The following is a 27,558-nucleotide window of genomic DNA, read 5'->3' on the forward strand; positions in this document are numbered from 1 at the left end:
AAAGGAAGTGAGAGGGGGAGAGGGGGGGTGTTATAGAGCCCGGAGGAGACCCCCATATAAAGAGACCCTCCATATAAAGAGACCCTCCATATAAAGAGACCCCGCGGCCGGATGCAGAGACACATTGGGGAGAGGTGCACACAGGTGAGTGGGGGCCGGATCTCACTGCGCTTCTGTCTGTACCTGGGGAGGGGGCGTCTCATGTATCTCTCTTATACATACCCCCCCCCCCCTTCCTCTCTGCTGGCTGTGCCCTCACCCCCCCCCCCCCCTTCCTCTGTGCTGGCTATCCCCCCCCTTCCTCTCTGCTTGCTTTCCCCCCCCCTTCCTCTCTGCTGGCTACCCCCCCCCCTTCCTCTCTGCTTGCTGTCCCCCCCCTTCCTCTCTGCTTGCTTTCCCCCCCCCTTCCTCTCTGCTTGCTTCCCCCCCCCCCCCCTTCCCCTCTGCTTGCTGTTCCCCCCCCCCCTTCCCCTCTGCTTGCTGTTCCCCCCCCCCCTTCCCCTCTGCTTGCTTCCCCCCCCCTTCCTCTCTGCTTGCTTTCCCCCCCCCCCTTCCTCTCTGCTTGCTGTTTCCCCCCTCCTTCCTCTCTGCTTGCTGTTTCCCCCCCCCCCCTTCCTCTCTGCTTGCTGTTTCCCCCCCCCCCCTTCCTCTCTGCTTGCTGTTTCCCCCCCCCCCTTCCTCCCTGCTTGCTGTTTCCCCCCCCCCCTTCCTCTCTGCTTGCTGTTTCCCCCCCCCCTTCCTCTCTGCTTGCTGTTTCCCCCCCCCTTCCTCTCTGCTTGCTGTTTCCCCCCCTTCCTCTCTGCTTGCTGTTCCCCCCCCTTCCTCTCTGCTTGCTGTTCCCCCCCCCTTCCTCTCTGCTTGCTGTTTCCCCCCCCCTTCCTCTCTGCTTGCTGTTTCCCCTCCCTTCCTCTCTGCTTGCTGTTTCCCCCCCCCTTCCTCTCTGCTTGCTGTTCCCCCCCCCCTTCCTCTCTGCTTGCTGTTCCCCCCCCCTTCCTCTCTGCTTGCTGTTCCCCCCCCCCCCTTCCTCTCTGCTTGCTGTTCCCCCCCCCCTTCCTCTCTGCTTGCTGTTCCCCCCCCCTTCCTCTCTGCTTGCTGTTCCCCCCCCCTTCCTCTCTGCTTGCTGTTCCCCCCCCCCTTCCTCTCTGCTTGCTGTTCCCCCCCCCCTTCCTCTCTGCTTGCTGTCCCCCCCCCCCCCCCTTCCTCTCTGCTTGCTGTTCCCCCCCCCCTTCCTCTCTGCTTGCTGTTCCCCCCCCCTTCCTCTCTGCTTGCTGTTCCCCCCCCCTTCCTCTCTGCTTGCTGTTCCCCCCCCCTTCCTCTCTGCTTGCTGTCCCCCCCCCTTCCTCTCTGCTTGCTGTTCCCCCCCCCCCCTTTCCTCTGCTTGCTGTTCCCCCCCCCCCTTTCCTCTGCTTGCTGTCCCCCCCCCCCTTTCCTCTGCTTGCTGTTCCCCCCCCCCCCCCTTTCCTCTGCTTGCTGTTCCCCCCCCCCCCTTCCTCTCTGCTGGCTACCCCTCCCCTTCCTCTCTGCTTGCTGGCTACCCCCCCCATTTCCTCTCTGCTTGCTGGCTACCCCCCCCCCTTCCTCTCTGCTTGCTGTTCCCCCCCCCCCTTCCTCTCTGCTTGCTGTTCCCCCCCCCCTTCCTCTCTGCTTGCTGTTCCCCCCCCCTTCCTCTCTGCTTGCTTTCCCCCCCCCTTCCTCTCTGCTTGCTTTCCCCCCCCCTTCCTCTCTGCTTGCTTTCCCCCCCCCCTTCCTCTCTGCTTGCTTTCCCCCCCCCTTCCTCTCTGCTTGCTGTTCCCCCCCCCTTCCTCTCTGCTTGCTGTTCCCCCCCCCCTTCCTCTCTGCTTGCTTTCCCCCCCCCTTCCTCTCTGCTTGCTTTCCCCCCCCCTTCCTCTCTGCTTGCTTTCCCCCCCCCTTCCTCTCTGCTTGCTTCCCCCCCCCCTTCCTCTCTGCTTGCTTTCCCCCCCCCTTCCTCTCTGCTTGCTTTCCCCCCCCCCTTCCTCTCTGCTTGCTTTCCCCCCCCCCTTCCTCTCTGCTTGCTTTCCCCCCCCCTTCCTCTCTGCTTGCTTTCCCCCCCCCTTCCTCTCTGCTTGCTTTCCCCCCCCTTCCTCTCTGCTTGCTGTTCCCCCCCCCCTTCCTCTCTGCTTGCTTTCCCCCCCCCTTCCTCTCTGCTTGCTTTCCCCCCCCCTTCCTCTCTGCTTGCTTTCCCCCCCCCTTCCTCTCTGCTTGCTTCCCCCCCCCTTCCTCTCTGCTTGCTTTCCCCCCCCCCTTCCTCTCTGCTTGCTTTCCCCCCCCTTCCTCTCTGCTTGCTTTCCCCCCCCGCCTTCCTCTCTGCTTGCTTTCCCCCCCCGCCTTCCTCTCTGCTTGCTTTCCCCCCCCGCCTTCCTCTCTGCTTGCTTTCCCCCCCCCGCCTTCCTCTCTGCTTGCTTTCCCCCCCCGCCTTCCTCTCTGCTTGCTGTCCCCCCCCCCCTTCCTCTCTGCTTGCTGTTCCCCCCCCCCCCTTCCTCTCTGCTTGCTGTTCCCCCCCCCCCTTCCTCTCTGCTGGCTGTTTCCCCCCCCCCTTCCTCTCTGCTGGCTGTTTCCCCCCCCCTTCCTCTCTGCTGGCTGTTTCCCCCCCCCTTCCTCTCTGCTGGCTACCCCCCCCCCCTTCCTCTCTGCTGGCTACCCCCCCCCTTCCTCTCTGCTTGCTGTTGTCCCCCCCCCCTTCCTCTCTGCTTGCTGTTGTCCCCCCCCTTCCTCTCTGCTTGCTGTCGTCCCTTCCTCTCTGCTTGCTGTTGTCCCCCCCCCCCTTCCTCTCTGCTTGCTGTCGTCCCCCCCCCCTTCCTCTCTGCTTGCTGTTGTCCCCCCCCCCCCTCCTCTCTGCTTGCTGTCGTCCCTTCCTCTCTGCTTGCTGTGCTATTTACACTTTAATTGAGTAACCGGTATCGCCGCCTGCGCCACACTCTGACCCTGAGCGGAGATCTGGGAGAGGTTTGCTTTCCTTGGGCTGCTCCCTTTTTCAGTTTGTGCAGCAGGATACCCCTGCTCCCCTTATCTTTGTCTCTGATATGGACAGGGTGGGAAAGGGGTGGCCACGTCCTGTTCTCAGGGCCACCAACAGGCCACGTATTGGGATATCCCTGCTTCAGCACATGTGGCTTATTCATTGTGGCTGGGTCAATGATTGAGCCACCTGTGCTGAAGCAGGGATATCCCAATACCTGGCCTGTTGGTGGCCCTTGAGGACTGGGGTTGGTCACCACTGAATTATACCGTTACCTTTTTTTTAACAGCTTTTGTAAGGAATTTAAGGCTAAGATTATAGTGAGCGCACGCGTTGCAAACAAAAGGCAGGAGCGCTATGAGTCCGCCCATAGTGAGCGATGAGCGACAGCGCGCAGGTTTTTGGAAAGACAAATGATTGTCTTTTAGCGCGACGGCCGCGTCACGTGAGAGGTTCAACCAATGAGAACGAACCAGCCTGGTGACATCGAGGCCACGCCTCCCCATCGCCTCCATCTACCGTGCACACATCGCTCGGGCGACAGGCGCGACGCCGCACGCTCCGTCGTTTGCGCGCGCCCACTATAATCTTATTCTAAGTCTGAGACACACACTTTTTTTCCAGAGTATAAATTGTTTAATGTAAACACAGCACCAAAATGAGTAAAAGCCAGTCCTGGTCACCGCAAAGGAATCACACCCAGAATGCAATACTTATACCTTTTCTCAAAAAGTATCCTCTGGTGATTAACCTCCCTTTACTGATTCACACTGGCACAGTCTTCTATCCCAGAATCCTCTTGGGTGGCTTTCAGGGGGGTTCAGGCTCCCTATGTTTTGTAGTCCTCTCTGGCTGCAAAGGGTTAAAGATCCCTTCTCCCCCTGCTGCTAGGAAGGAAGTGACCTGTTTAACAGTTAAATCTTGGTGATTCTTTAGTAAATAAAATGACCATGAAATGCGTGGCTACATTTGAGCTTGGTTTTTTTGTCCTCCCAGCCTTCAATATCTCATCAGGAAGAAAAATATAAACTAGGACAAATTCCACACTTTCTGTTTTAGACTGGGTGACGTGTAACGTTGGTACGTGACCTGGTTCTTACAATAATTGTGACCGCTGCACATGCAGAATTGGATCTGTATTTATAAAGATCCCACTTTGTTGATAAAGAGGTCCTGGTGCAAATCAGTCTGGGTGATGGAGGTCATTATGGACGATTATGACGTGGGGCAGCTCCGTACTGAGGACACCGATTATCTACTTGCTGTGTGTTATTAGGGGTGTGGTGGGCTCATGGTAAATATCTCGTTATTCGGTGGAATTTCAGGATGTTCCTGACTAGTACAAATTAGGTACCTGAAAAGGAAGGAAGAAGGGAGATGAGGGTAGAAGGGATCAAATACCCCATTTCTCCCCCTATTAAATAGGGGTAAGGCGAGTAGAAATTATTTGTACTCCGTATTGCCCACTTTTCACTGTATGAAATAGAAAGGGGGGAGAGAGATGGAGCGTCAGTAGGGGAACGTCTCACTGCTATAAAACCGGAGGAAACTGGCACTGGATTATCAGAGAAAATCTCATTGAGTACAAAGGAATTTTGTCCCCCCAGAAAGTAAAGATTACCTAGTTAGGGGGCTGCTCTGTGATTCCTAACTCTGGTTTTTGTTAATAAATTCATTGGTACTGCAGAACGGTTTGTTGCTGTTTCACGAAGACGCTGTTTGTATGGATGCCCTGAACACGTTTTGCATCTGGCCATGTGTTTCTCTGTGCCCCTCCCTGTCTTCGCCTCCTCTTGAGATGGGTTTTGTGTAAATACACAGGTTTGGAAGCTTATACTGTTGGTTTGTCCTATACAAGGGATCATGCTGCATATTTATTACTTGTGCTTCTTTTTCCTATAGACTATACACAGCTCATGCACAGTAAGTATGGATCAAGGGACCTCTTATTTCCACACATCCAGAGGAGCACTGCCCAGTACCAGCCTGGACCCACACTTAAGTGAGTACGGGAGATATTGTGCTGGCTTTGAAATCTAAAACACAAAAGACATACCACACCGCTCACTAAACTTAGATAAATGGATTTATTAATAATAATGTTTTCTTAATGTCTATTTATGACATGAATGGGTGCTACCTATATACAATGGTTAATAGTATTAACAATTGAGTGAAAATTGTGACTCATCACAAGATCACTCACAGAATTCTGTGAGTGATCTTGTGATGAGTCACAATTTTCACTCAATTGTTAAGGCTTTGAAATCTACAGTATATAATAAGGGAATACTGTATCTTGTTCTGCGGGTCAAACACCCAAACCAATGAACCCTGTTTTCTGATTGTTTTATCCAATCAGCAGGTAAGATGTAATATGCCTTAATCTTTAAGCTCTTTCCTGCCAGACAGGTTGGTAACACATTGCTTTACAACAGGTATTCTATTATACAATATCAGGAGGAGATATCACAAGAATAGCCCCCACTCCCAGCTTTTCACAATGGATTTGTATTGTATTTCTTTATAGAGCGCCAAAAGTGTTCTCATTGCTTCAAAAAGAATACAGTACAGGGAATTATAATAATACAATAAGTGCAGCAAAATCAGTCTATAGGAAAGGAAATCCCTGCCCCGAAGAGCTTACAATCTAAGAGGTTTAATGGGAAACTTACAGAGACAGCAGGTGAGGAACTAAGTGCTGTAGATGGCAGTGCTTGGTCACAATGGGTGGTAGGAGCGACTGTGGGACAATAGCCATGAGTGCAGGCTATTGGGATGCTTTATTTGTGGGGCGAGTTTTAAGGTTATCAGTATTAAATCATAAGGTTAACACCATTTACAGCTGAAGAAATGGCAGGGAGGCGTGGGTGAGATCAGGTGTGTCTGGCTTCAGGCTTAGGGGAGATCCCCAGCAGCAGGAAGGAGTAGATAGAGGGTGTAAATAGAGGATTTGTGTGGGTGTTTTTTTTATTGAGGGGTAAAGAAGTTGTTGGGAGAGAGGTATATAAATAATGGTGCAGTGGGGAGTGGGGACGTTGGAGAGAACAGAGACATTCACAAAGGAGTGAGGAAACCGTAAACGGAAAAAGCAATAGGGAGGGCATAGTGAGATGCAGGAGGAGAGACAGTCCAGGTACTGGAGACTAGGAAGATTCCAAATAATAACAGCATTTAGAAAGTAAAGTTCTCACCGTTGCAAAGTTGTTGTTGTTGTTGTTGTGCAGAGTCCAGAATTTCCTCTTATCTTCACCTCCAACATTAACTCTGCCAGACACTTTAAATGTGACACAGCCAAGATAGTCTCTTAAATACTCTGATCACATGCAATTGACTAACAATTAAGGGTGGGGTCTGCCTTATCAACTCACAGAAACATACCCAAATAGTTAATTAAATTTTACGGTCTTCTGCAATTGATGGGCGAATTCAGCTCGAGGAAACATACCTGTTTGAAGAAATGAATCATAATGTTAGTCGAGATCTTCAGAATGCGTCCACGATTAAAGATATAGAAAGAAAACATCCAGAGATATTAACTCTGCCAGACACTTTAAATGTGACACCGCCATTTTCCTTTTCTCGTTGGCAGGTTTTCCAATGGTTGTACCGGAGAGGTTAAAGATGAAGTTGGAGAAAGAAGAGGCAGACACTGAGGTCCACAAACCCTTCAGTGGTATGCACCATAAGATTATTTTGAATAGCACCAAGGCTGTCATGTCATGGTCACCTTTTTATAGGGAATATTCAGAGTTGCTTGCCACCTAATAGGAAGTCGCTGAGCCTTCTGGGTGGACAAGAAACGATGGCCAAAATACATACAGTAGAGCATTAGGAGTATATGATAGGTCTCAAACGAGAAAATGTTTGTAAACAAGGGGTATAGGTCCCTGGCCCATAACTCTCCTCCCATTTGCACTGGCATTACATTAGGAAACATATTTAAAATAGTTGTAAATAAATATTGTGTTAAATATTAATGACACGTATAAATAAAAAATAATTTTTTTTTAAAAAGCACAAAAATTACATTTATGTAAAATTGTTGCCTGTGGGAAATGTTAACAGACCAGGGCTGTGGAATCTTCTGATTAACGAAAAGTGTTCACTTAAATTTTTTTTTAAATTTTATATGCAACAATTTAATAAATATTTTGTAATGCAAAATGCGGTCACGGCAGAGTTACGAGTCTGCATTTCTCATTTGAGAAACATCATGTTTGTCTAACATTCATATTTCAGTAAGTTTTTAGGATTTTCAGCCCTTGTCGATTCACTGCTAGGTGAAGCTTCCAGGTGCTGCGTCTGCGTCCCCTTCTCCACGTTTCTCCAACAAGTGTTCTGATTTCATGTTCTCTTCTTACTCCAGCCGAGTACCATCTTTGTCCAACCATGGTCGATTTAAAAAAATAAAAAAAAATTGTAAACATTTTTGCAATATGTTTGGCCCACTGCGATTTTTTTTTTTTTTTTTCTTTTTTTTTTTTCTTCTCTTTGGGAAATACCCAGCATGCATCACTCTACTTCTTTGAGTTGTCTGAAGCTCCTGACTTGTCTTTGCATTTAGGGTCCAAGTTTCATATCTATACATCGGCACAGGCACAATACGCTGGTCAAATGCTGTCTTTTTGAGGCACCGTAGAAGGCTCCCTTGCAAATTTGCCATGTTTCTTCCAAATGCCTTCATCTCATCTTCAGTGTCCTATTGATTTAGTGAAAAGGTTCATCCATTGTTACTTGCCGGCCAAGGTAGACCTAGTCTTCAACTTCTAGTTCTATTCCATTTGTTTTGATCTTTGACACATTAGTTGAACCTGACTTTGTATTAAGTTATTGTACTTCATATTGAGGCTATGTATGTATATGTATATGTATGCATGTATGTTTTTTATTGCTCCAGCGAGTCCACTCATTTGCTGCTTGAAGCTAAAAAAAAACAATTTTGCCTGCGAATCATAGGTGACTCAAGTATTCATCGTTTATTTATTTTTTTCTTTCCAATTTAATGTCCATTACAATTCAAGTGGTGCTGGGCTTTTGTGACAGGGTGTTTCTCCTATTGCACCCCCTTGCTGATCCTTCTCTTGCTCGTGTCTAATCTATGTAATCTAATGGTTAATGTGACATTCTTGTAAATGTTATTTTATGATATTAATGTACACGTCAACACAATCTTTCTGCCTTTCAAACTGCTGAGGTGTGCACAGAATACATGCTTTTTCGTAAGCTGCCCACCCTAGACTGGGGGGTGAATCGTATTCATTACTTCGGGAGATCACTTCTTGTTGGATTTGGATGTGGTTGTATCCACCATGAAACCAGCTTCTTCTCTAGGCCCTCAGATGGGTGCAGTGTGCCCTGAAACCTTTTTACTTTGCTGTACCTACTGACAACCATTGCAATAAAACATGGCGTAAGCTTTGTATATGCCATTGCGGCCTGTGTGCCGCCTCCTTCCAACTCCAATTTTGCCATGTGCTGCCAGGATCTAGGAGGAAAGAGCACAAGTAATGTTTTCAGCATCACAGGTACACTTGTGAGTACTGGAGTGCCACTTACCTCTCTATGTACAGTTGTGTGAAAAAGAAAGTACACCCTCTTTGAATTCTATGGTTTTACATATCAGGACATCATAACAATCATCTGTTCCTTAGCAGGTCTTAAAATTAGGTAAATACAACCACAGATGAACAACACATGACATATTACATTGTGTACCTAATTTTAAGGCCTGCTAAGGTACAGATGATTGTTATTATGTCCTGATATGTAAAACCATGGAATTCAAAGAGGGTGTACTTTCTTTTTCACATGACTGTACATTGTATTATGCTCTCTGTGAGCGATTCCTATAGTGTTCTGCTCTTTCAACTACAATCTGCACAAGTTATTTATAATTGTTTCCATGCATTCTTGAGGTTCATAATGGTTTTTGTCGACTATTTCATCAGTTTTCTTCTTTCCATCTTTTGTATCCAGAAGTAATTTGCAGCAAACAAATCGGCGGTGATCACTTGTGTCAAAACAGTTGATGGTTGTGCAGTCTTCAGCCACGTCCTCTGTTAGGTAGGATATAGTAAATTCCATTCTTTATTCCGTTGCGTCCGCGTTCATTTTCTTTTGCCGTAACCATACTTGCCACTGAAGATTCTGGCTGCTGTTTCCATCGCGTGTATTTCTCCACCTCTTGTTATCAATGAGACTTACTCCATTGATTATTCACTTTTCTGTACATCTGAGATCATTGAGACGCTCATCTCCTCTTCATAGGCCCATATGTGCATTTACTTGGTTGTTCTTTTAGAAAGGAGGTGGCCCTCTTGGCTGCCATACTGACCAAACTTTAACTCTTGCATGGCTTTATCATGACCATCCTATTTTAATCTTTTTAAGCTCGTCTCCCAGCTTTTGCCATATTGCTTCCATGGAGCAGGTCCAGCAGTTTTATGTAGCCAGATTTAGTTTTAATTGTGACTTTTTTTGTTTTAACCTCGGGTATTCTTGGCACCCTCTGTCTCAATGCCTTCTTCCTGAACGCTGTCAAACCTAGCGACAATTCGGCCTCCGGAGAATGAGGGCCATTTTGTTTTTCGTTGGCTTCCATATTTAGCGGTTGAGGCCTTACTTTCCCTGCCGGCCTCATTTGCATGTTGGCAAGTACCTTTCTCACTTTAGCTGGGTATACCGTTCAAGCTTTCATAGTATGGTTGAACCTACCCGCACAAGTTCCACAGTACAAGAGAATCTTAATCTTCCAGGTACTGCGATTGCAAAGCCTCTTCTCAACGTTGCTCCAGCATATTTTCTGATTTTCATCCTCCCATCTTACATTTGATTTGTCATCTTTGGTCTTTTAACTTTCCTTTAGAATTCAGTAGAGTATTGGGTGGTGCGGCGGTTACAGAGGCCCCGCACCCTTCCCCAAGGCATTTAAATTAAATGCCGGGTGAGGCCTCTGTAACATCCCTTACCTGCTGCCAGCTGGGTCGTAGGGGGGAGGTGCGAATGCTAGGGTGGGAGGTACATGTCACACTTTGTGCACCCCTGTTGTAGAGTATAATCTTTGTCCAACTATGATCAATTTTTTTTTTTTTCTTGCGATGTGTCCGGCCCACTGCTATTTTAATTTCTTCACCCATGTGATGTCACAGACACTTGTTAGGTTTAAACCCATCTGTTCTTCTTGTCTCCACTTAAATGTATGAAGAGATGCAAGCTGAATATTGCGTTGTCTGAAACTTCTTGACTTGTGGTTACTGTTGGGGTTTTGTGTGTGTGTGTGTGTCTCCCCCAAGATTATGGTGCTTTTACTACTGCAGTAACACCCAAGCCAGATGCTTACTTTGCCTTTTACTAGAGGCGTGTTCCATGACTAATATTTAACACACCCTCCCGACTTGCTGTGGGAAAATTTAGCAGTATGTGTGGAGCTAAGATCATATCGTTTTCAGACATTGATGCCAAGAAGATGCTATTTGAAGAATCCTTCCTGGACATGTTTGGGCCTCCGACGCCCAATGAACTGTACAACGAATTATCGCGACTAAAGAAGCGTGAAGTAGATCTCTACCTGCACGCCGTCACACTCTCTGATTATCATCGGGAAAAGCAGATCCCAAGGGGTTTCCGCATTAATAGAATTCCAACGATAGGACGATGGAATCCTGAATTCTGCCAGCGCTGGTGTGCTATACTGAATAAGTGCTCCCTGGACCTCATCCTCCATGTTGTTGAATATGTGGGTAAAGAGCTTGCTGCCGTAAAGACTGACATATCCACGTTTGAAGTACAACACTTGGATACCCTCTGTGATGACACCTCCCAAGATTGGCTACAGAGACTCTCTACGTACATTGACAAATACAGAGAGGATTTATTGGCATTCAAGAGAACAACATTTAACCAGGTTGTCCAAGATTATAGAGAGCACCGAGTGTACAGGTGGCTACAGGGCTTCAACAAACAACCTGCAGGGCGCCGACGTCCCAGACGAAGACAGCCCAGGACCTTCACCTCATTTAGCCCTGTGACGACTGGCAGTGACTCGGACTTCACCGACTCCAGCACTAACCAAATGATACAAAAACGTTGTATAGGCGCAGAACCACCAGCACGCAGGAGCCCAAGTCATGCTGCAGGAGCCATGGAAAACAGAAGATCACCACGAGCCGAACGATACACAAGACCATAGTACATAATTCGTCCTCTTATACACTTTAACGAGGCAGAGCTCTCGCTTGGCTTTAAAACGCACTGTCGGTGTTTTGCACTTTCAAACGGAAATGTACCTTTTTTTTGTTTTTTAAATTACAGACGCCTCCAAATTGGAGAGACTTTTGTTGTAACAAATTCCAATGCTCCCCGTGTTCATTCACACTCATGAGTGATTTCAACCCAATTAACACTTCCTTCCACAACTACATTCCAACGTCTGGTTACTAGGCCATCTCTACACTGCTCAATACACACGCAAAAACACACCTTGAGCTCACGCATGTTTAGAAACAAGCCATAAGATCACTGTCTGACATTCCCCCAAATCATTTATATACTCAACCGATACAGGTGGGGTGAATTTTTTTTTTTTTTTTTTTTTTTTTTTTTAACCACTCTCGATAATTTCTTTAAAAAAAAAAAATAATAATAAATTTGCCCACTGGGTGAGCAGTGCTACAAGATGCTCAGTCATCAACATTGCACTACACACATTACTTCTGGCAAGTGCAGCTATGGGCTTTAATATGGCCACCGCCTGCACTATTGCATAAATCTGACTGTCGCCATATACTAGCTGATGCTACGTACTCACCGAATATCTTGGGTGTACTGTCGTATAGATGAGCTCTTCATTTGAACAGGCCCGGCAGCACTTCTACAAACATCCTGGTATTCCCTTAATGCTGTACCCACACGGATTAGATTTAACCATGACCGGATCCATTGCGATTGATGGCATTTATTCTGCTACTGTATTATACCTGTGGTTCTTTGTCCCTGAGCTGATGGGCTGACATGTTTCTATTATTGCGGGCCTCTGAGGTAACAATACTTTTATAGCATGGTCTGCTTGATTGTGGCAACATTACTCTTTGATGGTTGGTTTATTTAGGGTGCCTTCCATGTAGCTCATTATTTTGTTACTGATGTACAGCCACCAAATATTCTTCCTTGTTTCTTCACATGTTGTCACAAGTGATTTCCATATTCTTCGCACCATTTTGTAAACCGGCTTTCTTTCACGGGGTATTTAAGGGCTCACTTTGTATGTATTCTGTGTTCTTGCGAGAGGCTCTGTCAGGAGTTTACATGTCAAATAAAGTCTAATTCTGCATTGTACTGGAGTTTTCCTAATATCTATTGCTATCATTGGGGAGGCTTTCATCCAGCAGTGTATTGAGAAGGGTTGAAAATAGGTTATAGATGCACAGAAATGAAAACCCTGTATATCCTTAGCTCACTGCCTCAAAGTGGAAGCGGGTGTTTTAAGAAGATGTATAGTGGCACTTGTGGTTTAACCATACTATGAAAGCTTGAACAATATACCTGGCTAAATTGGGGAAGGTACTTGCCAAACTAAATGAGACCAGTATGACAAGTAATGCCTTAACCCCGTAATATGAAAGATGCCAAAAAAGCAATGGTTTTCATGCTGTGGAGGCCAGATTTTTACCTGAGCTTAACAGCATTTAGCAAGAAGGCAGGGAGGCCGAGGGCTCTTAACATTCCTCTGAGGTTGCAGAAAAGCTGTCATTTAAATCTAAACTGGGTACCTATAATAATTGGCAGACTCCTGTGAAGCAGCATTATTCCAAAAAATGGAAAGACGAGCTTGGAAAGATTTACATTGAATATTGTTGGCCTTAGTGAAGTTGGAAGAAAAGATGAAGGCCTTATATTTAAAAGCAGGCACCTATTCTATTACAGAGCTACGGAAAAGTGAAGACTCTGAGTAAGGCTGCGCCCAGGGTTGCAGCAGCCGTGCTGAGGGAAAGCGGGTGCTTTCCCTGGCCTTGGTTAGCGCGCCGTCGGGGGGGCGGGCCAGTGACGTCACGGAGCTGGTTCGCCCTCATTGGGCGAACCGCTCACGTGACCGGCCCTGCGCTCCCATGAGAGCGAAATCTAAAATTTGGATAAGACCTACGCTTCCGCACGCCCCTGCTAAAGCCGCTCCCATTGCGGCTGCAGGGGCTCACTGGTAAGCGAGAGCGCGCTGACCATGCCCGAGGCCTAAGCTTAATCATTAATGAGATGGAGAAACAACATGGTGGATAATTAAAGCTTATTGGAACGAGCAGACAGCATCGTCATTCATTTGATGAGAGAAAAGTGTCATTATCCAAGTATACGCCCTATTATCAAGTCGCACAGACCATCAAGTGGAAGACATACACCATGAAATCAACCAACTTCACATCAAAGGATATTGTCATCTCAAGATCATTATCGGCGATTTCCATGCAGGGGAAAAAAAAAAAAAAAAAAAAAATGACGCATCAGTTGCTAAGTATAATTACGACCACAAGATTGAACCTGGAGACGGGGACATAATTGGCAGAATGTGAATTTATTCTTCAAGAAAAATAAAAATCTGCAATTAAAAAAAAATGGAATAAAGCATGAAATGGGCTAGTGTCACAGGGAACCAGAACTGTTAACACTGAAACCATGGGATCCACTATCACCAGGCAGGACACGATAGTTGAATAAATGAAAATGTATTCTGGTAGGACAGCAAACATACAAAATACATAATCACAATGAAACACTCACCAACCGGGGGTCTGTGTGGCAAGAATCTCACCTCAAACTAGGTGCAGGGGCCTTCTTCAGTAGAATTGCCTTGAACATCTTACCTGGCTTCTCTGGGCTATTCGATCAATAACACTTTTGAAAATCCCGCCAGCCGTGTCTCCGATCAACTCCCAAACTGTTCTGGTTCTCTGATCAGCTGCGCTATTTTCATAGCCCTCGGTCTGCTATACGTTTCATGGAAAGAAAAGCTCAGGCGTTCTAATGAAGAGGGTAATACAAGAATATTAATTCAAATCAAGTGAATGGTGTTCTAAATCAATAAAGGCTATATCAGTGAATACACAATTGGTGAAAATACTTTTCATGGAGCAGGAGGACGAGGGCTCGCCAGGATGCACCAATCAGAGGAGGGGGCCGGCTGAAGGACTCTAGACCGCCCCTCGGGGACGGAGCCGCTGGTGAGCGTGAAATTTGAATTGGCCAATGGCAATCGTGTCTACGGGGACTAAGAGTATGCGCCTCAGCGTCTCGGGAGAACAAAGACTCTGGACCTGAGTGTCAGCCCTTCCCTGCTTAACATTTCACGCCGCTCCCAGCTTCTGTCATGAGCCGGCATTTCTCCGTAGGCAGCCCAGCTAAATGAATTACTGGCTCGGCACGCGTAGACATGCTGACAACACAAATTACATATGGGCTTGCTAACTGTGCGGGGAACGTGCTAACATAGGGAATAAAAGTGTTTTTTATTATACAGTCCCCGTTCCCCAATTCATACAGTTTTCCCCCTTCCAGATATCACACAGTGACATAGCTCTCATCTAGAAAAGGTTACACACAATACGTTACATACACACCAAATGAGCCTCACAGAGGCGGCCATTACACACGGTTCTGGGGCAGCCAGCCGGGCTTCCCCTTTTTATTATGTGAGGCTGGCTACCCCTACCGTGACCGCTTTAGGACACTTTAACAATTATGAAACACTTCAGAGTAGTGTAAATTAAGGTGACAAAAAACCTTGAGGGATCTCTGACAAAAAACAGGATGACTAAAAGAAGCAATCCCAAGATACAAGAAATGTACTATGCAGAGCTGTGTACAAGACTATCCACAAGCGTATAACCGAAGGTGTAAGAAAATGTAGTTGTGATGGGGTGAAGATGATTTAGAGAAGATAAAAATAGCTTAAAGAAGACGAAGCAGCGACTTATGATTTGGCAGATTCAAGTTATCGCACTCAAACATGATGATGGATCAACAATAAGACTACACTTCTTATAAAGAGGGCCGAAGACGTCTATATCATGGGGGGGGGAGAATCCCAGGCACCTGGTCGCCCAGACGTCTAAAAATCCTCTCCTTGAAAAAGCGCCACTAGCAGCGTGAAACGCGTGGGAGGAGGAGCTCTTTGTGGATGTTTTTTTTTTTTTTTTAATGTAGTCCTAATAAAGTTTTTTACTTATACTCCTGGCTTGTGAGTTCCGCCGTTTGCAAAGGTGTGCAGTCACTCGGATCATCTTTTTTTATTTTTGGTCTAAAAATCCACTCGGGGAATCCTGTGGTTTAGGGCTGCTGCTTGTCATGTGATCTGCTTTTTTTCTGCAGGGGCTTCTGGGAGTTGTAGTACTGCGCCACTTCCAATAGTATAGCATTTACAGATGGATGAACTACAAGTCCCTGAATCCCTTCTGTAAAATGTCATGACCTCACCCAGAGATCTGCCAATCATTGCAGGACTTTGGTAGCCACATCTCTTTCTCTCATAGCTGCAGCAAGGTGAGGATCTGGTCTTTTTTGTTAGAATTCACATTAAATACCCTGTACAGTAAGACTAAAATATAGTAGCTATTGTACGTTTGCAGTCAGATCCCAGTATCCTATATAGATATACATATACAGTCTGCACACACTGATATAAAGCAGCTATTAGTCCGACCCCAGTCCTACACTGCAGGCAAATAAGAGAAGTGTGTGTGTGTGTGTGTAATTATATAAATATATATATATATATATATATATATATTGTGTGTGTGTGTGTGTATACACACCTCACTCTGTGTGTAACGTACACACAGCCGCCGATAAGGGGATGCTGGTAACAGCATCTCACGTTTTCTATCCCCTTCAAATACTGGCTCCTAAAAATGTACGCTGGATCCTAAGGTTTTTTTTTTTTTGGATATGAGATTGTATAAGAATACAGATAAAACCTGGCATAATCCAGCAGAGGAAGAGATTAAACCTGGCATAATCCAGCAGAGGAAGAGATAAAACCTGGCATAATCCATCAGAGGAAGAGAAAGAAAAACAACCCATGATGTAACATGGAAAAGTGACAAAGGCAATAAAATCTATTAAGTAGAGGCAGGCCCCAGGGAAAGCTGCAATTACAACTGAAATCTGGAAAGTAACTCGCAAAACTCTTTACCCCGCTGCTTGAAGAAAAGGAAAATTCTAGAACAGTGGAGTAACGCCCTAGTTACACTACTCCACAAGATAGGAGACAAAGACGACCTTAAGAGCTACACATCAATCCGTCTACTCGCTAATCCGCTGCAACAGACCCTGGACTTCGCCCATCTTAGAGAACACAAAACAATGGCCCACATCCAAGCAGCACAATGAGGAATTTTCCAACGTAATGAATACCATCTACCACTCCGCTTAGGAGTCATAGATTTGAAAAAGCATTTCTCATTCTTAATGGATGGGGTGTAGACAGAAGACCAAGGGTCAGAGAAGCATACATTTGATATTTATCAAGCAAATGGGACAAGTGAAAAAATATATTCCTCAGTGTTAACCAGTGAGAGAATGTGTGTGCTTAACCAATAAGGTTGACTATATGCGTGCCTAACCAATAAGGCTGACCAATAAGGTGTGCTTAACCAATAAGGTTGATAATAAGGGCAGGGGGGCGTCAGATTATTATGGGGGGATGCAGCGTTGCATAGGCCCCGCACTCTTTCCCCAAGGTATTTAAATTAATGCCGGGGGACCGCGGGAGGCATCTGCAACTTCACTTACCTGGTCTTCGGCAACACGGCATCAAGTGACACCGTGGGGTCATGTGACGCTACCTTGCCATGGCAACGCGACGTCGCGTGATCCCGCAGCGTCATTTGACGCAGAGAGCCGGAGATGAGGCAAAGGAGGGGGCGCAAGCAGGGAGGGGGCGCACCCCTGGACTAGGGGACAAGTTAATAATTAAATCGCTATCTAAAATCTGTGATGGGGGGGCAAAAAAGGAAAATGCCACTTAGTACAAAACAACCTTGGAGAAGATGCAGCTTTTACAAAAGGATGTTTCCAAAGATCCACAAGCAAGAACAGCAACCAATCCAAAGTGTAAACTTGACACAAGTACGAGAGAGAAATAGACAACAATAATGCAACACCGCTAAATATATCTTATGAGATCCAAAACGCTACATTTCCCACTCACGTGGTGTGAGAAAAATCCAGTGTTTTTTCAAGTCATGCAAGACCGTATTCTGTGATGAATATTAGGCTCCCGTTGTATATAAGTAGGAAAAAGAAATAGAGCACATAGTGCAAATATAGCTTTTCATGGTTAAATAGACTGGTACAGCAGTGGAAATACACTCGCATGCTCCCAGGCAGACACGGCATTGTGACAACTCTGGGTCTGAAGGTAATGCCAACCGGAGGCTCCACCGGCACCGGCTCTGGGATCCTCCCGCCTGCGTGCGCATCCGCGCTTGCGATGATCACAGAGGAAGGGGCAGGGCGAGTCGCTCTCGCATGGGTGCAAAAGGGGAAGCGGACACCTCACAGTAACTCTGCTCACCCTTCCATCCACATCAAGATGGGAGATGTAATCTGTAGTGTGCATGATCACGGTGCAATATACAAGTAAAACGACCCTCAAAAAGAAAGTGCAGCTAATTACACAATCGTTGATCCAACAGGATGAAGTATGGGCGTACAATTCTAAAAGAGACAAACGAGTGTTAATCACAAATAAATCACAAGTGTGTCTCCTATCTTGCCATAGAAAACATGAGGATACATTTCTTTAGGGCAAGTGTATTGATAAATGTGTTGCACTTTAACTCACATATATTAATAATAATCTCTATACAGGAATGTGTGTTGTGTGGATTGACGGGTGAACAGAGTTACTGTGAGGTGTCCGCTTCCCCTTTTGCACCAGTGTGAGGGCGTTACTCGCCCTGCCGCGTCCTCGGTGACGCAAGCGCGGAGGATCCGAGAGCCGGTGCCTATGGGGTGGAGCCTCCGGTTGGCATTGTCTTCCGACCCAGAGTGGTCACAATGCCTTATTTGTCTGGGAGCATTTGAGTGTATTTTCACTGTTGTACCAGTCTTTTTAACCATAAAAAGCTATATTTGTTCTCTTTCTTTTTCCTACTTATATACAACGGGAGCCTAACATTCATCACAGAAGACCCCACAAACCTGTTTAAAGTCCACTTGTGTTGGAAAAAAGCCTGATTTTTCTCACAGGATGCGAGTGGGAAATTTATGTGTGTTTTGGATCACGTCCTAACATATACTTTACATGCTGAACTAGCAAGATAAGGATCGGCAAGTGAGTTTAACCGGGAGGCAACCGTGTCACCAAAACTTTTACACAGCAACAGTTGAATTGTTTCAGGACATTAAATTGGGAAGAAAAGGGAATGAAAAACAACGGGGAACACTTATCACCTATGATGTGTCAACTCTACAGAGATCACAATAAATTAATAGAACTATAAGTTTGACTATTTATCTTTGCCAGCAAGTGTCAAGAGGCACCCCTGAGGAAGAGACCCACAATTAGAGTCTTGAAACGCGTAGGGTGTTGTGGCACAGCGAGGACCCCGTAGATGGAAGGGACGTCAGTAGGAGAGGCTGAGCGGCGACGAGTCTGAGGAGTCGGGACCGCGCGGCTGATCGGAGAGACTGAGACCCAGCTGCAGCTACCAATTTGGGACCAGAACGCCAGTGGAATCCACATACTAAGGCTTGTATCCTAGTAACTTTCCGTGATTAGGATTCCAAGTTTTACTCGGCGGAGGAAAGAAGATATTTGTGCATGTGTACACATTTTTATGTTTATTTTTGTCTCCATATGGATTATTACATTTTATACTTCAATGTACCCTCTGCCTAAGTATCCCTGATCACCAGCAGCTATTTCTATCGTAAGGGTAATACACTATGGTGGCATGTATTGTTTCCTTGTCTCCTATTCTCTGAGGTTAAAAAGACATCATCAGATCTAAAGCAATCCGGAAGTTCTTATACCGGAAAGGATCCATGTGTTAAGGAAGATCTTCATCTCCATTATCCAGGTGCCATAGAGGTCTGTTTTTCAGAGCAAGTGTCAAGAGATGGGAGCTTTTCAAATTTAAATCAGTAGGAGAATGAAGATGGGGTGCAGCACATTTGGATGAGACCAGATGATCTGCAGTACGAGGTATCTGAAGAGGAAAGTGTTTGACCAGTATATTCTGCCTGTGCTCATCTATGGATGTGAACTTGAACACTAAAAGCAACGGTAATTCAGAAGCTTCAGACAACCCAAAGAAGTATGGAGAGATGTATGCTGGGTATTACCCGAAGAGACCAGAAAAATAATGTATGGACAGTTAACTTCACAAGGGAGAAGAAGTAAAAAGGCAGTGGGCTGGATATCTTGCAATGAGAAATTACCATGATTGGACAAAGATTCTGTTCGTCAAACACCCAAATTTACGCATTTTTGTTTTCTGATTTGGGTACAAACATCAGCGGGTAAGATGTAATATGCCTTAACCTCTTTTAGACCTTATCTGGCAGGTGGCTTTCAACACATTGCTTTTCAGCAAGTAATTATTCTACCAATATCTGAGGAGCAGCGATCACAAGAAGAGATCCCCACTCTCGGCTTTACATGATGGATTTTACTTTTCTTGTTGGCAGGTTTCCCAGTGTTTGTATCAGGGAGGCTAGAGATTAAATCGGAGAAAGAATCGCCGAACACTGAGGAACATCTGACCCCAATAAAGAGTGAAATGGTTACATCTACTGTCAGTGAGTATCCTAAATTATTTTGTGTAACATCAAGAAGGAAGGTCACATTTAGAGAGTATGTAGGTTTTTTTTTATAAAGTAACTAGGGTTGTTGGGTAGATTGAGAGTTCTGGACCAAGACACCTGCTGAAGTGTGGTCCTTGCCCTATATGTCCCAGGAATCCTACAAGACCAGACAAGTTATATATATTCAGTATTAGTCAGGGGCACCAGAAAGTGGAGCCTGCTCACCCTTTTCAGGTAGTTTATTGTTCAGTGGTAACTTTCTTATGACTATTTGTGTATGGGTTGGGATCTGTGCAATCTCTTGTGGGGTCCTGCTTATCTACTTGAGCACTGACCCTCTTCTATACTTTATAAGCCAGTAAAATGATACCCTTACGAATCGGTATGAAGCATTTCTGTAGAGTGATATCCGTGCAGAGGCGAGAAAAGCGCTCCTTTTAGACAGCACTCCAATCACAGTAGTGAAATGATTGCTGTTTTTTCCACATTACAGGAGAAAAAAACGGATACTATGAGCCACTAATGGTCTGACCTCCAGGTAACTCAATTCTGCTCTTTAAGTCACATTGTTCAGCGCTCTCAGGAATTATAACTCGTGTGTCTATCCACACACACTCACCAATCAAATTCTAGGTATACAGAGGCTTGGGAGCAATCAGAACTATCTACTTTTCTCACCAGTGTGTGGCATGATCCACTCCTTTTAATTTAATTTACGTGTTGTCCAAACGTCACTGCTTGTCTGTTATTTCCTAATAACTTTTAATTAAAAAAAACCCTTAAGTTTGAACTCAAGCAATCATTTCACTACTTTGATTCGAGTGCTATCTAAAAGGAGCGCTTTTTTTTTGCCTCTCAAAGCATCTGCTCCTACTGTCTTACGCTTCTTATAGCACCCTATCAACAATATATATCACTGTCACAAGAGCTGTTTCCCTCCCAATACCCTTCCTAGCCTTGTTTTTAACTATTTATAGGGATCTCAGAGGAGCCCCCACTCCCAGCTTTACAGGATGTATTTTCCTTTCCTCATTGCCAGGTTTCCCAGTGGTTGTGCCGGAGGAGAGGTTAGAGATTAAGTCAGAGACAGAAGAGCCAAACACCGAGGAACGTCTGACCCCAATAAAGAGTGAAATTATTTCATTTACTGTCCATGGTGAATATCATAAAATCCTTGTGCAGCATCAAGCCCGTCTTGTAATAATAAGCATAGTCACCTTTCCAGGGGGTATTCAGAGTTAATGGAAAGTCGCCACGGTTGCTGGGTGGAGAGAAAGGTCTGACACGTGCAGCAGATCCTGGCCCTATTAGCCTGAGCAATGCCCAGGGCCGCGACTTCCATAAACCTTCAGCATTAACGCCAGGAGGAAAACAGAGATGCCCTTTTTAGCTGAAGTTTATTGTACAGTGGTAACCTTTGTGTGTGCGGCTTGGAATGCAGTCTCTCCTGTGTCCTTGCTAATTATATATACTGGAGCACAGTTCTTACGGATTTTATAAGCAACTCACATAATACCCTTATTAGGAATCAGTATGATGTATTTCATTGTAGTGATATCACAAGAAGAGCCCCCCACCGCCAGCTTCTTTACATGATGGAGTCTGCTTTTCTTGTCGGCAGATTTTCCAGCGACTGTACCAGAAAGGTTAGAGATTAAGACAGAGACAGAAGCGCCGGACACGGAGGATCATTTCACCACAATAAAGAGTGAAATTGTTTCATTTACTGTTGATGGTGAGTACCGTAACATCCTTTTGTGTTGCAATTAGGCTCGTGTTATATCTAGGGAGGGTGTCACATTGAGGAAATATGCAGTGTTACTTGGAGTCACTAGGGTTGGTGTGTTGGTCGGATGTTCAGATACGTGGCCCTAATCGTTCCAGGAATCAACAGGACCACACGGTTCATAATCTTTCAGCTATAAAGGGCAGGTGCCCAATCCAGTGGAGAGTGATGTCCTCCTGTAAGGTGATAGAATCCAGCTATCCAGCGGACACAAACTCCTTCACTCTATTCGCATTTTCTTTTCTAATAAAGTCACACTATAGTCCTTTGGTGGATGGTTAATTCTGTACCAGCTGCTGCTACTACTTCTACAGGAACTGTACTATACAGGAACAGTGCTATAGAGAGGAAAGTACTAACATACAAATGTACCAGTAACAACTTGCATTTTGTAGACTTTAGCAGATCACACCAGTGTTGAGTAAAATTACAGATTTTTTTTTCATTGGATTCTGTCTTATAGTATATCCCTGAAATCAGAATTTGTTGCAAGGCACAATATGAACAATAACATTCAAGTAATTTCAGCCTTTTAAAAAGTTTAACACTTTCTAATGTCACAATAATTTCACATTTACCCACCTCTATATATAAATGTAAAAACTTTACAAGAAAGAAAATCAACCTTGCGGCCATAACAATAGTGGATGGAAACCTAAGTAAACTCAATATAATTGTCTTTCGAAGCCTTAGTTTTTATCTTTTGAGCAGTGCTACCTTGGTGCTGATGCTGCAGATGTAAGGTCTCAGCACTGCTTTCCTGGGATATAGGTGCTCAGACTGGATGAATGCTCCGTTCCTCTTCTGGTTCTAGCCTGATGGTGCACATGGGTTGGACCTACATATGTAGCAAGACTTGCTTCTCCTGTGCCTCAGCTGGGAAAGCGAAAAAGCCGCAGCTCCGGAGACCGGGTTCTGCTGCGGTCATACTTCGGGGGTCCATGCTTCCGGATCAGACCCCCGCCCACGGCGATAATCCTCCTGGCCGGGGCAGTCACGCAGCTTTCCCCGCTGCCGGAGACAATAAGTTTTGCTGCCTCTGTAGCTGGGATTTGTCCCGAGACTAGCTTTACGTATTCCCTTATCGGAAGGCCCTCTTATGACACCGCTCCTCTACTGCCAGCAATTCACACTGGGTAAAGCCACGGTTTAATAGGGTTATCTATAATACAAAATGGATGCAATACAGTAAGAGAATATCTCATGGGTTACAGAGTACATCACTGATGATGTCAAATCCTAAGAATGCCATATAACTGTATAACCACAGAGCACACAGATTAGGGTTTATAGAGGCTGATTATATATTATTGGATTCAATAAAAACTGTATAATTCTTAAAATACACACATACCTACATACATACCCTCAAGAGCAGGATATCTTGAATGAATACCCCTTTATCAGATTTAAATGTTTTAAGCCCTAAAAATATCACCAATTGTCTCACTCCTACTTGGAGGGACTGGGTCCTATCTACTAAGCAGTCTTCTGCCGTAAGCTACCTTCCAGTGGCGGAAGACCCCTTAAAGCCCATTTAATTTAACGTGCTGGAATGTATTAGACATTAATGTTTACCTATTGGCAATAATCGATCAATTGCTTATATGGGTGCTGTTTCACCCAGACCACTAGGGATTTATCCAGAAAAGCAATGTTCAGAGGTTGATAAAAAAAATCCAAGTAGGCTTTTGTCAGATAAATAAAACTTTACTACTGCACTAAAATAGCACAGGGTGGCCGTAAGATAACCCATTACCGAGACATTAATGAAAACAATCACGTTTATGCGCTATTAATGCCTATGTGATTCAAGTTATTGTTGTCAGATTGGCAACACCAGCTAATCAACAGATACTGTTCAATGGCTCATTGATTTGCTCTCTTGGTGCTCTGTCTCAGCTGGGTTTTCCTGTTCAAAAGAATCTGTAACTTGCACCATGTTGCCATATCTTTCATATTTAACCAAAATATGATCCTCATCCTGACCTTGAGGCACTAGCCTCATCTTTGCTGCTGTCTCATTCCAGTGTACTATATATTATTAATTTTTTTACACCATCAATATAGTCATAAATAAAACATATTTATGAAGATAACAGACCAGTCTTTTTTTGTTTACTTCTATTAGAGAACTTCTTAAATGAGGAGCAAAACTGGAGCTCTGATGTTTCCAGGCACATCCCGGGTGTAACAAATGCTAACGATTTCTGCCACGTGTTGGACATGTCCAAAGGAGCATTGCAACATGATAAATCTGCAGGCACTGTACAGCACACTGCACAGACTGACTCGAAGTGTGGGTCAAACACAATACATGAGACGCAGTCGGGAAGGATTCGAGGACCTTCGCTTTCTATCTGTGGTGAATGTGGGAAAAGCTTCACACGTCACTGGGACCTGCTCAGGCACATGCATGTCCACACCGGGGAGAAACCTTTTGCCTGTTCAGATTGCGGGAGAAAGTTTGGTGATGTTTCGAGCCTCCGCAAACACAATCGAATTCACACTGGGGAGAGACCCTTTACCTGTACAGAATGCGGGCGAAGCTTTATTCAGAAGGGGAACCTCCTTTCACACCAGTGGATTCACACAGGGGAGAAACCATTTAAATGTAGAGTGTGTGGGAAAAGCTTTACACGGGAGCACGACCTTTTTGCTCACTATCATATCCACACAGGGGAAAAGTCCTTTGTTTGCTCAGAATGTGGGAAAAAATTTACTCTGAAGAGGAGCCTCGTGGCACACCAGCGGATTCACGCAAGGAAAAAACCTTTGGCTAGTTCAGAGAGTGGGAAATAATTCCTGTTTTCAAAAGGAGCCTCATGGTACTCCATCAGATTCACACGGAGGAGACACCTTTCACATGTGCAGTGTCTGGGCAAAGATACTCATAAGATCAGACACCAGATGATTTACACAGGAGAGAGATGTATGGCGGAACAATGTAGTAATAAGGGAAACCACCTTTGACACCAGCAGATGCACACAGTGGGGAAACATTTAACATGTTTGCAATGTGGGGGAAAAAATGTTTTTCTCAGAATGTAAACCTTCTCACACACGTGTGTTCCCACTGGTGAGAAAGATTTTGTGTGCTGAGAAAGGGAAACACTTCATGAACAAGTGTAGCCTATTTAAAAACGATTGTGTTCACAGTGGTAAGAAGTCTGTGTGCAGACCCGGAAGTTCTTAATACTGCATGAAGACCACCCCAATCACCAACGTGTGCAGGACATTAAAAAGCCTTTTGCTGGTACAGAGTAAGAAAAGCTTCTTAAATAAGGTTAGTATCTCGGAAACCAGGGGGTGTCCGGACCTGAAATTTAACATGATTCAGCTCCACTGCCTCCGGCTTTTCACCTATGTAAAAATAAACAAGGAACTAAACCTTTTTTTTTTAACATTTTGATTTCAATGTTTAAAAAGGTTAAAGTCCGCCCTGAAGTGGCTCATTTGCAACATGTTGTCTGCAGGAACATTTTTTGTAAATGATTCCTAATTCCTCTAGTGAGTGGTAACCAGAACCTGTATATTTCATTCTTTTATCTGTGATCTAATTTCTTTCCTTTTTGGATATACTTCAGATGTGAGATCCACTCGTTATTTGGGTCTAGACCACTGAGTTTGGGATAGCAATACCCCTTTTTAGGGGATGTGTATATTTTGATATGACCACCTTGCCAGAGAAATTTGGACTATATATTCATCCTCTACCAATAATGTCACATTTTGTTGAATTTCAAATAATGTATGCACAGTTTTTCAAACAAACAAACAGCGCTGTAGTGGTTTAACAGGATACGGTTATACGAGAAGGGGGTTAAATGTCAGCAAAGAAAATGTCTAAAAAGTCTGCCGATCTCTCCAGGTCATTGTTGGCTTGGGAGTGAGATCCTAAACCAGTTTCCTGGCTGCCCGGGTGCTCAGTTTGGGAGGGTGACCTGACCTGGGTGGTATGATGCATCTTCCACTTCTTAATGATGGACGTCACTGTGCTGAGAGGGACAATCGGCGCCTTCGACATGTTCTTGTGCCCTTCTCCTGCTCTGTGCCTCTACGGCTTCATCCCCGGCTGGTTTGGAAAGCTCCTTGCTCTTCATGGTTGCTTTGTTGGATCGTTATGTGAGCTGCAGCTTGAAAGTCTTTATATTCCCGAGGGAAATTGTCTACACGTTTGATTACACACCGGCTGAAACCATTCAATAAATGTGACCTTTCAAACAATTCACTTGCACACGGGCTGATTTGGGGCTGCAGTAGCAAAGGGGTTGAATACTTATGCAACTGAGATTAATCTGTTTTTCTCTGTAAATCTTTTTTTATATTCATTTTCTAACTATCACTGTGGAGTAGTTGCAGATTGTACATGTAAAATCTAATTTGAAAGCATGACTCGGGTGCTAATGTGAAAAAATTGCAGGGGCTGAATACTTCTGTATGTATGTATGTATGTATGTATATATGTATCTGCATGTAGTTGCTACTTACTAAATATGGATACAATGTCTTCAGTGTGTGTTATTGTTTAGATTGTCCATGCTCTTTTGTTGTTATTGTATTACATGCATTTATATTTAGACGGGATCCTTTTGTCGATATACAGTACACAACCTACATTTGTTCACTCTGGCATGTTTCCAGATGTTGGGGTTTCATGCCATCTTGGATGACCATTTTTTGAGTATCACTTTTTGTCCCTCTCTGACGTCTCACCTGTTCCCCTGCACTTCCGATGAGATTTGTATAGAGATTGCTGGCGACAAGTATATGAATTTGGAGTGACGTCTGCGCAGCCACATTTTGGTGTGAAAGGTACTGGAACTCTGTTTAATACACATTTAGATATTGTTTGCTTGTACATCAACTGCTGAAGGAGAGGTTTTCTTCCCCTGAAGCATTGTGCTATTTTTTTTTCTCTCTTTATACACAATAAATTGTCATAAAAGACCTTTTCACCTCAGGTGTGTGTCCGCCTTGCTTTTTGTGTATTTGATTTCCCTCTATCCGTCTGGTATATAATTCAATAGTTCCTAAGATAACTTTTCCTGACACTGACGATCCTTGTCAGAGAAGTTCCCATATTATCCTGTCTGTGCGGTTTTATTACACTGCATTATGGGGAGGTTTGTGTAATACAGGGGTGAGCAAACTTTCCCCCGTGCGCACCCCTGCTTGCTCTCCTCTGCGACTCGTGCCTGTCCCCTGATCGGCCCCGGTGTCAAATAACGCACGGGGTCATGTCGCCATGTCACGTGACCCCGAGGGACGCAACGTTACCATGACGACGCGTCGCTGGAAGGGAAAGTAAGTGTGTTGTGGAGGCCTAGCACGGCCCCCGGCATTTAATTTAAATGCCTGGGGCGAGCGCGGGACCTCTATAACTGCCACGCACACCCCACCCCCAGAAAGTCTAGCACCCCCCAGTTTGTGCACCGCTGGTGTAATACACATGCATACAGTTTAGTGCTATTGTCCTATAGGAGAGAAAACAGATTGCACATTTGTGGTGTGTGTGTGTTAATTAGTCTTAGGCAATTAACCCCTTGAGTGCTGCCTGACATAATAGATACTGACAAGCAAATACAAAACACAAATGCTGCAACATATTAGTTAATACTACTGCACCGACACACTTTATTCGAGCAAATGCCTGGTTTGTACCTGGCAGAAACCTGGAATCCGCCGCTGCTCACCTCTTGCATGCTTCGTTGCGTTTGCCTTCCCAGCCACGGTTCATGCCTGGCTGACGGGGGCCTGATCTGTTAAATGATAATGAGAATGATTTACTAGGCTGCGATGTTTCGATTGTCCACCAGATGGCATAAACTCATGACTTAAGTAATGTGTGGCCTTTGCAAGTTGTTTCGTTTCCAAAAAAAAGTTACTTTATCCCAGTACAGTATGCTATTGTGTAACTTGTCCTTGAGACTGAAGGAAGAGTTGCAAAAAATGTATCAATTTAGGCTTTACATACAGTAATGTATTAAATAAA

At 45.0% G+C, this 27,558-nt stretch overlaps 1 protein-coding gene across 1 annotated transcript; it reads left to right on the forward strand.

Moving 5' to 3' along the window:
* LOC142488367 (uncharacterized) lies at positions 1–26,525 on the forward strand. Its single transcript, XM_075588807.1, has 7 exons — positions 1–144; positions 4,880–4,979; positions 6,570–6,653; positions 19,661–19,771; positions 20,817–20,933; positions 21,399–21,512; positions 23,695–26,525. The coding sequence occupies exons 1-7, from the start codon at positions 112–114 to the stop codon at positions 24,363–24,365; spliced, it is 1,230 nt and encodes a 409-aa protein (XP_075444922.1). The 5' UTR covers positions 1–111; the 3' UTR covers positions 24,366–26,525.
* Positions 26,526–27,558: the final 1,033 nt, after the last annotated feature.

Source organism: Ascaphus truei, chromosome 2 (genome assembly GCF_040206685.1).
Source record: "Ascaphus truei isolate aAscTru1 chromosome 2, aAscTru1.hap1, whole genome shotgun sequence".
Taxonomy (NCBI): Eukaryota; Metazoa; Chordata; class Amphibia; order Anura; family Ascaphidae; genus Ascaphus; species Ascaphus truei.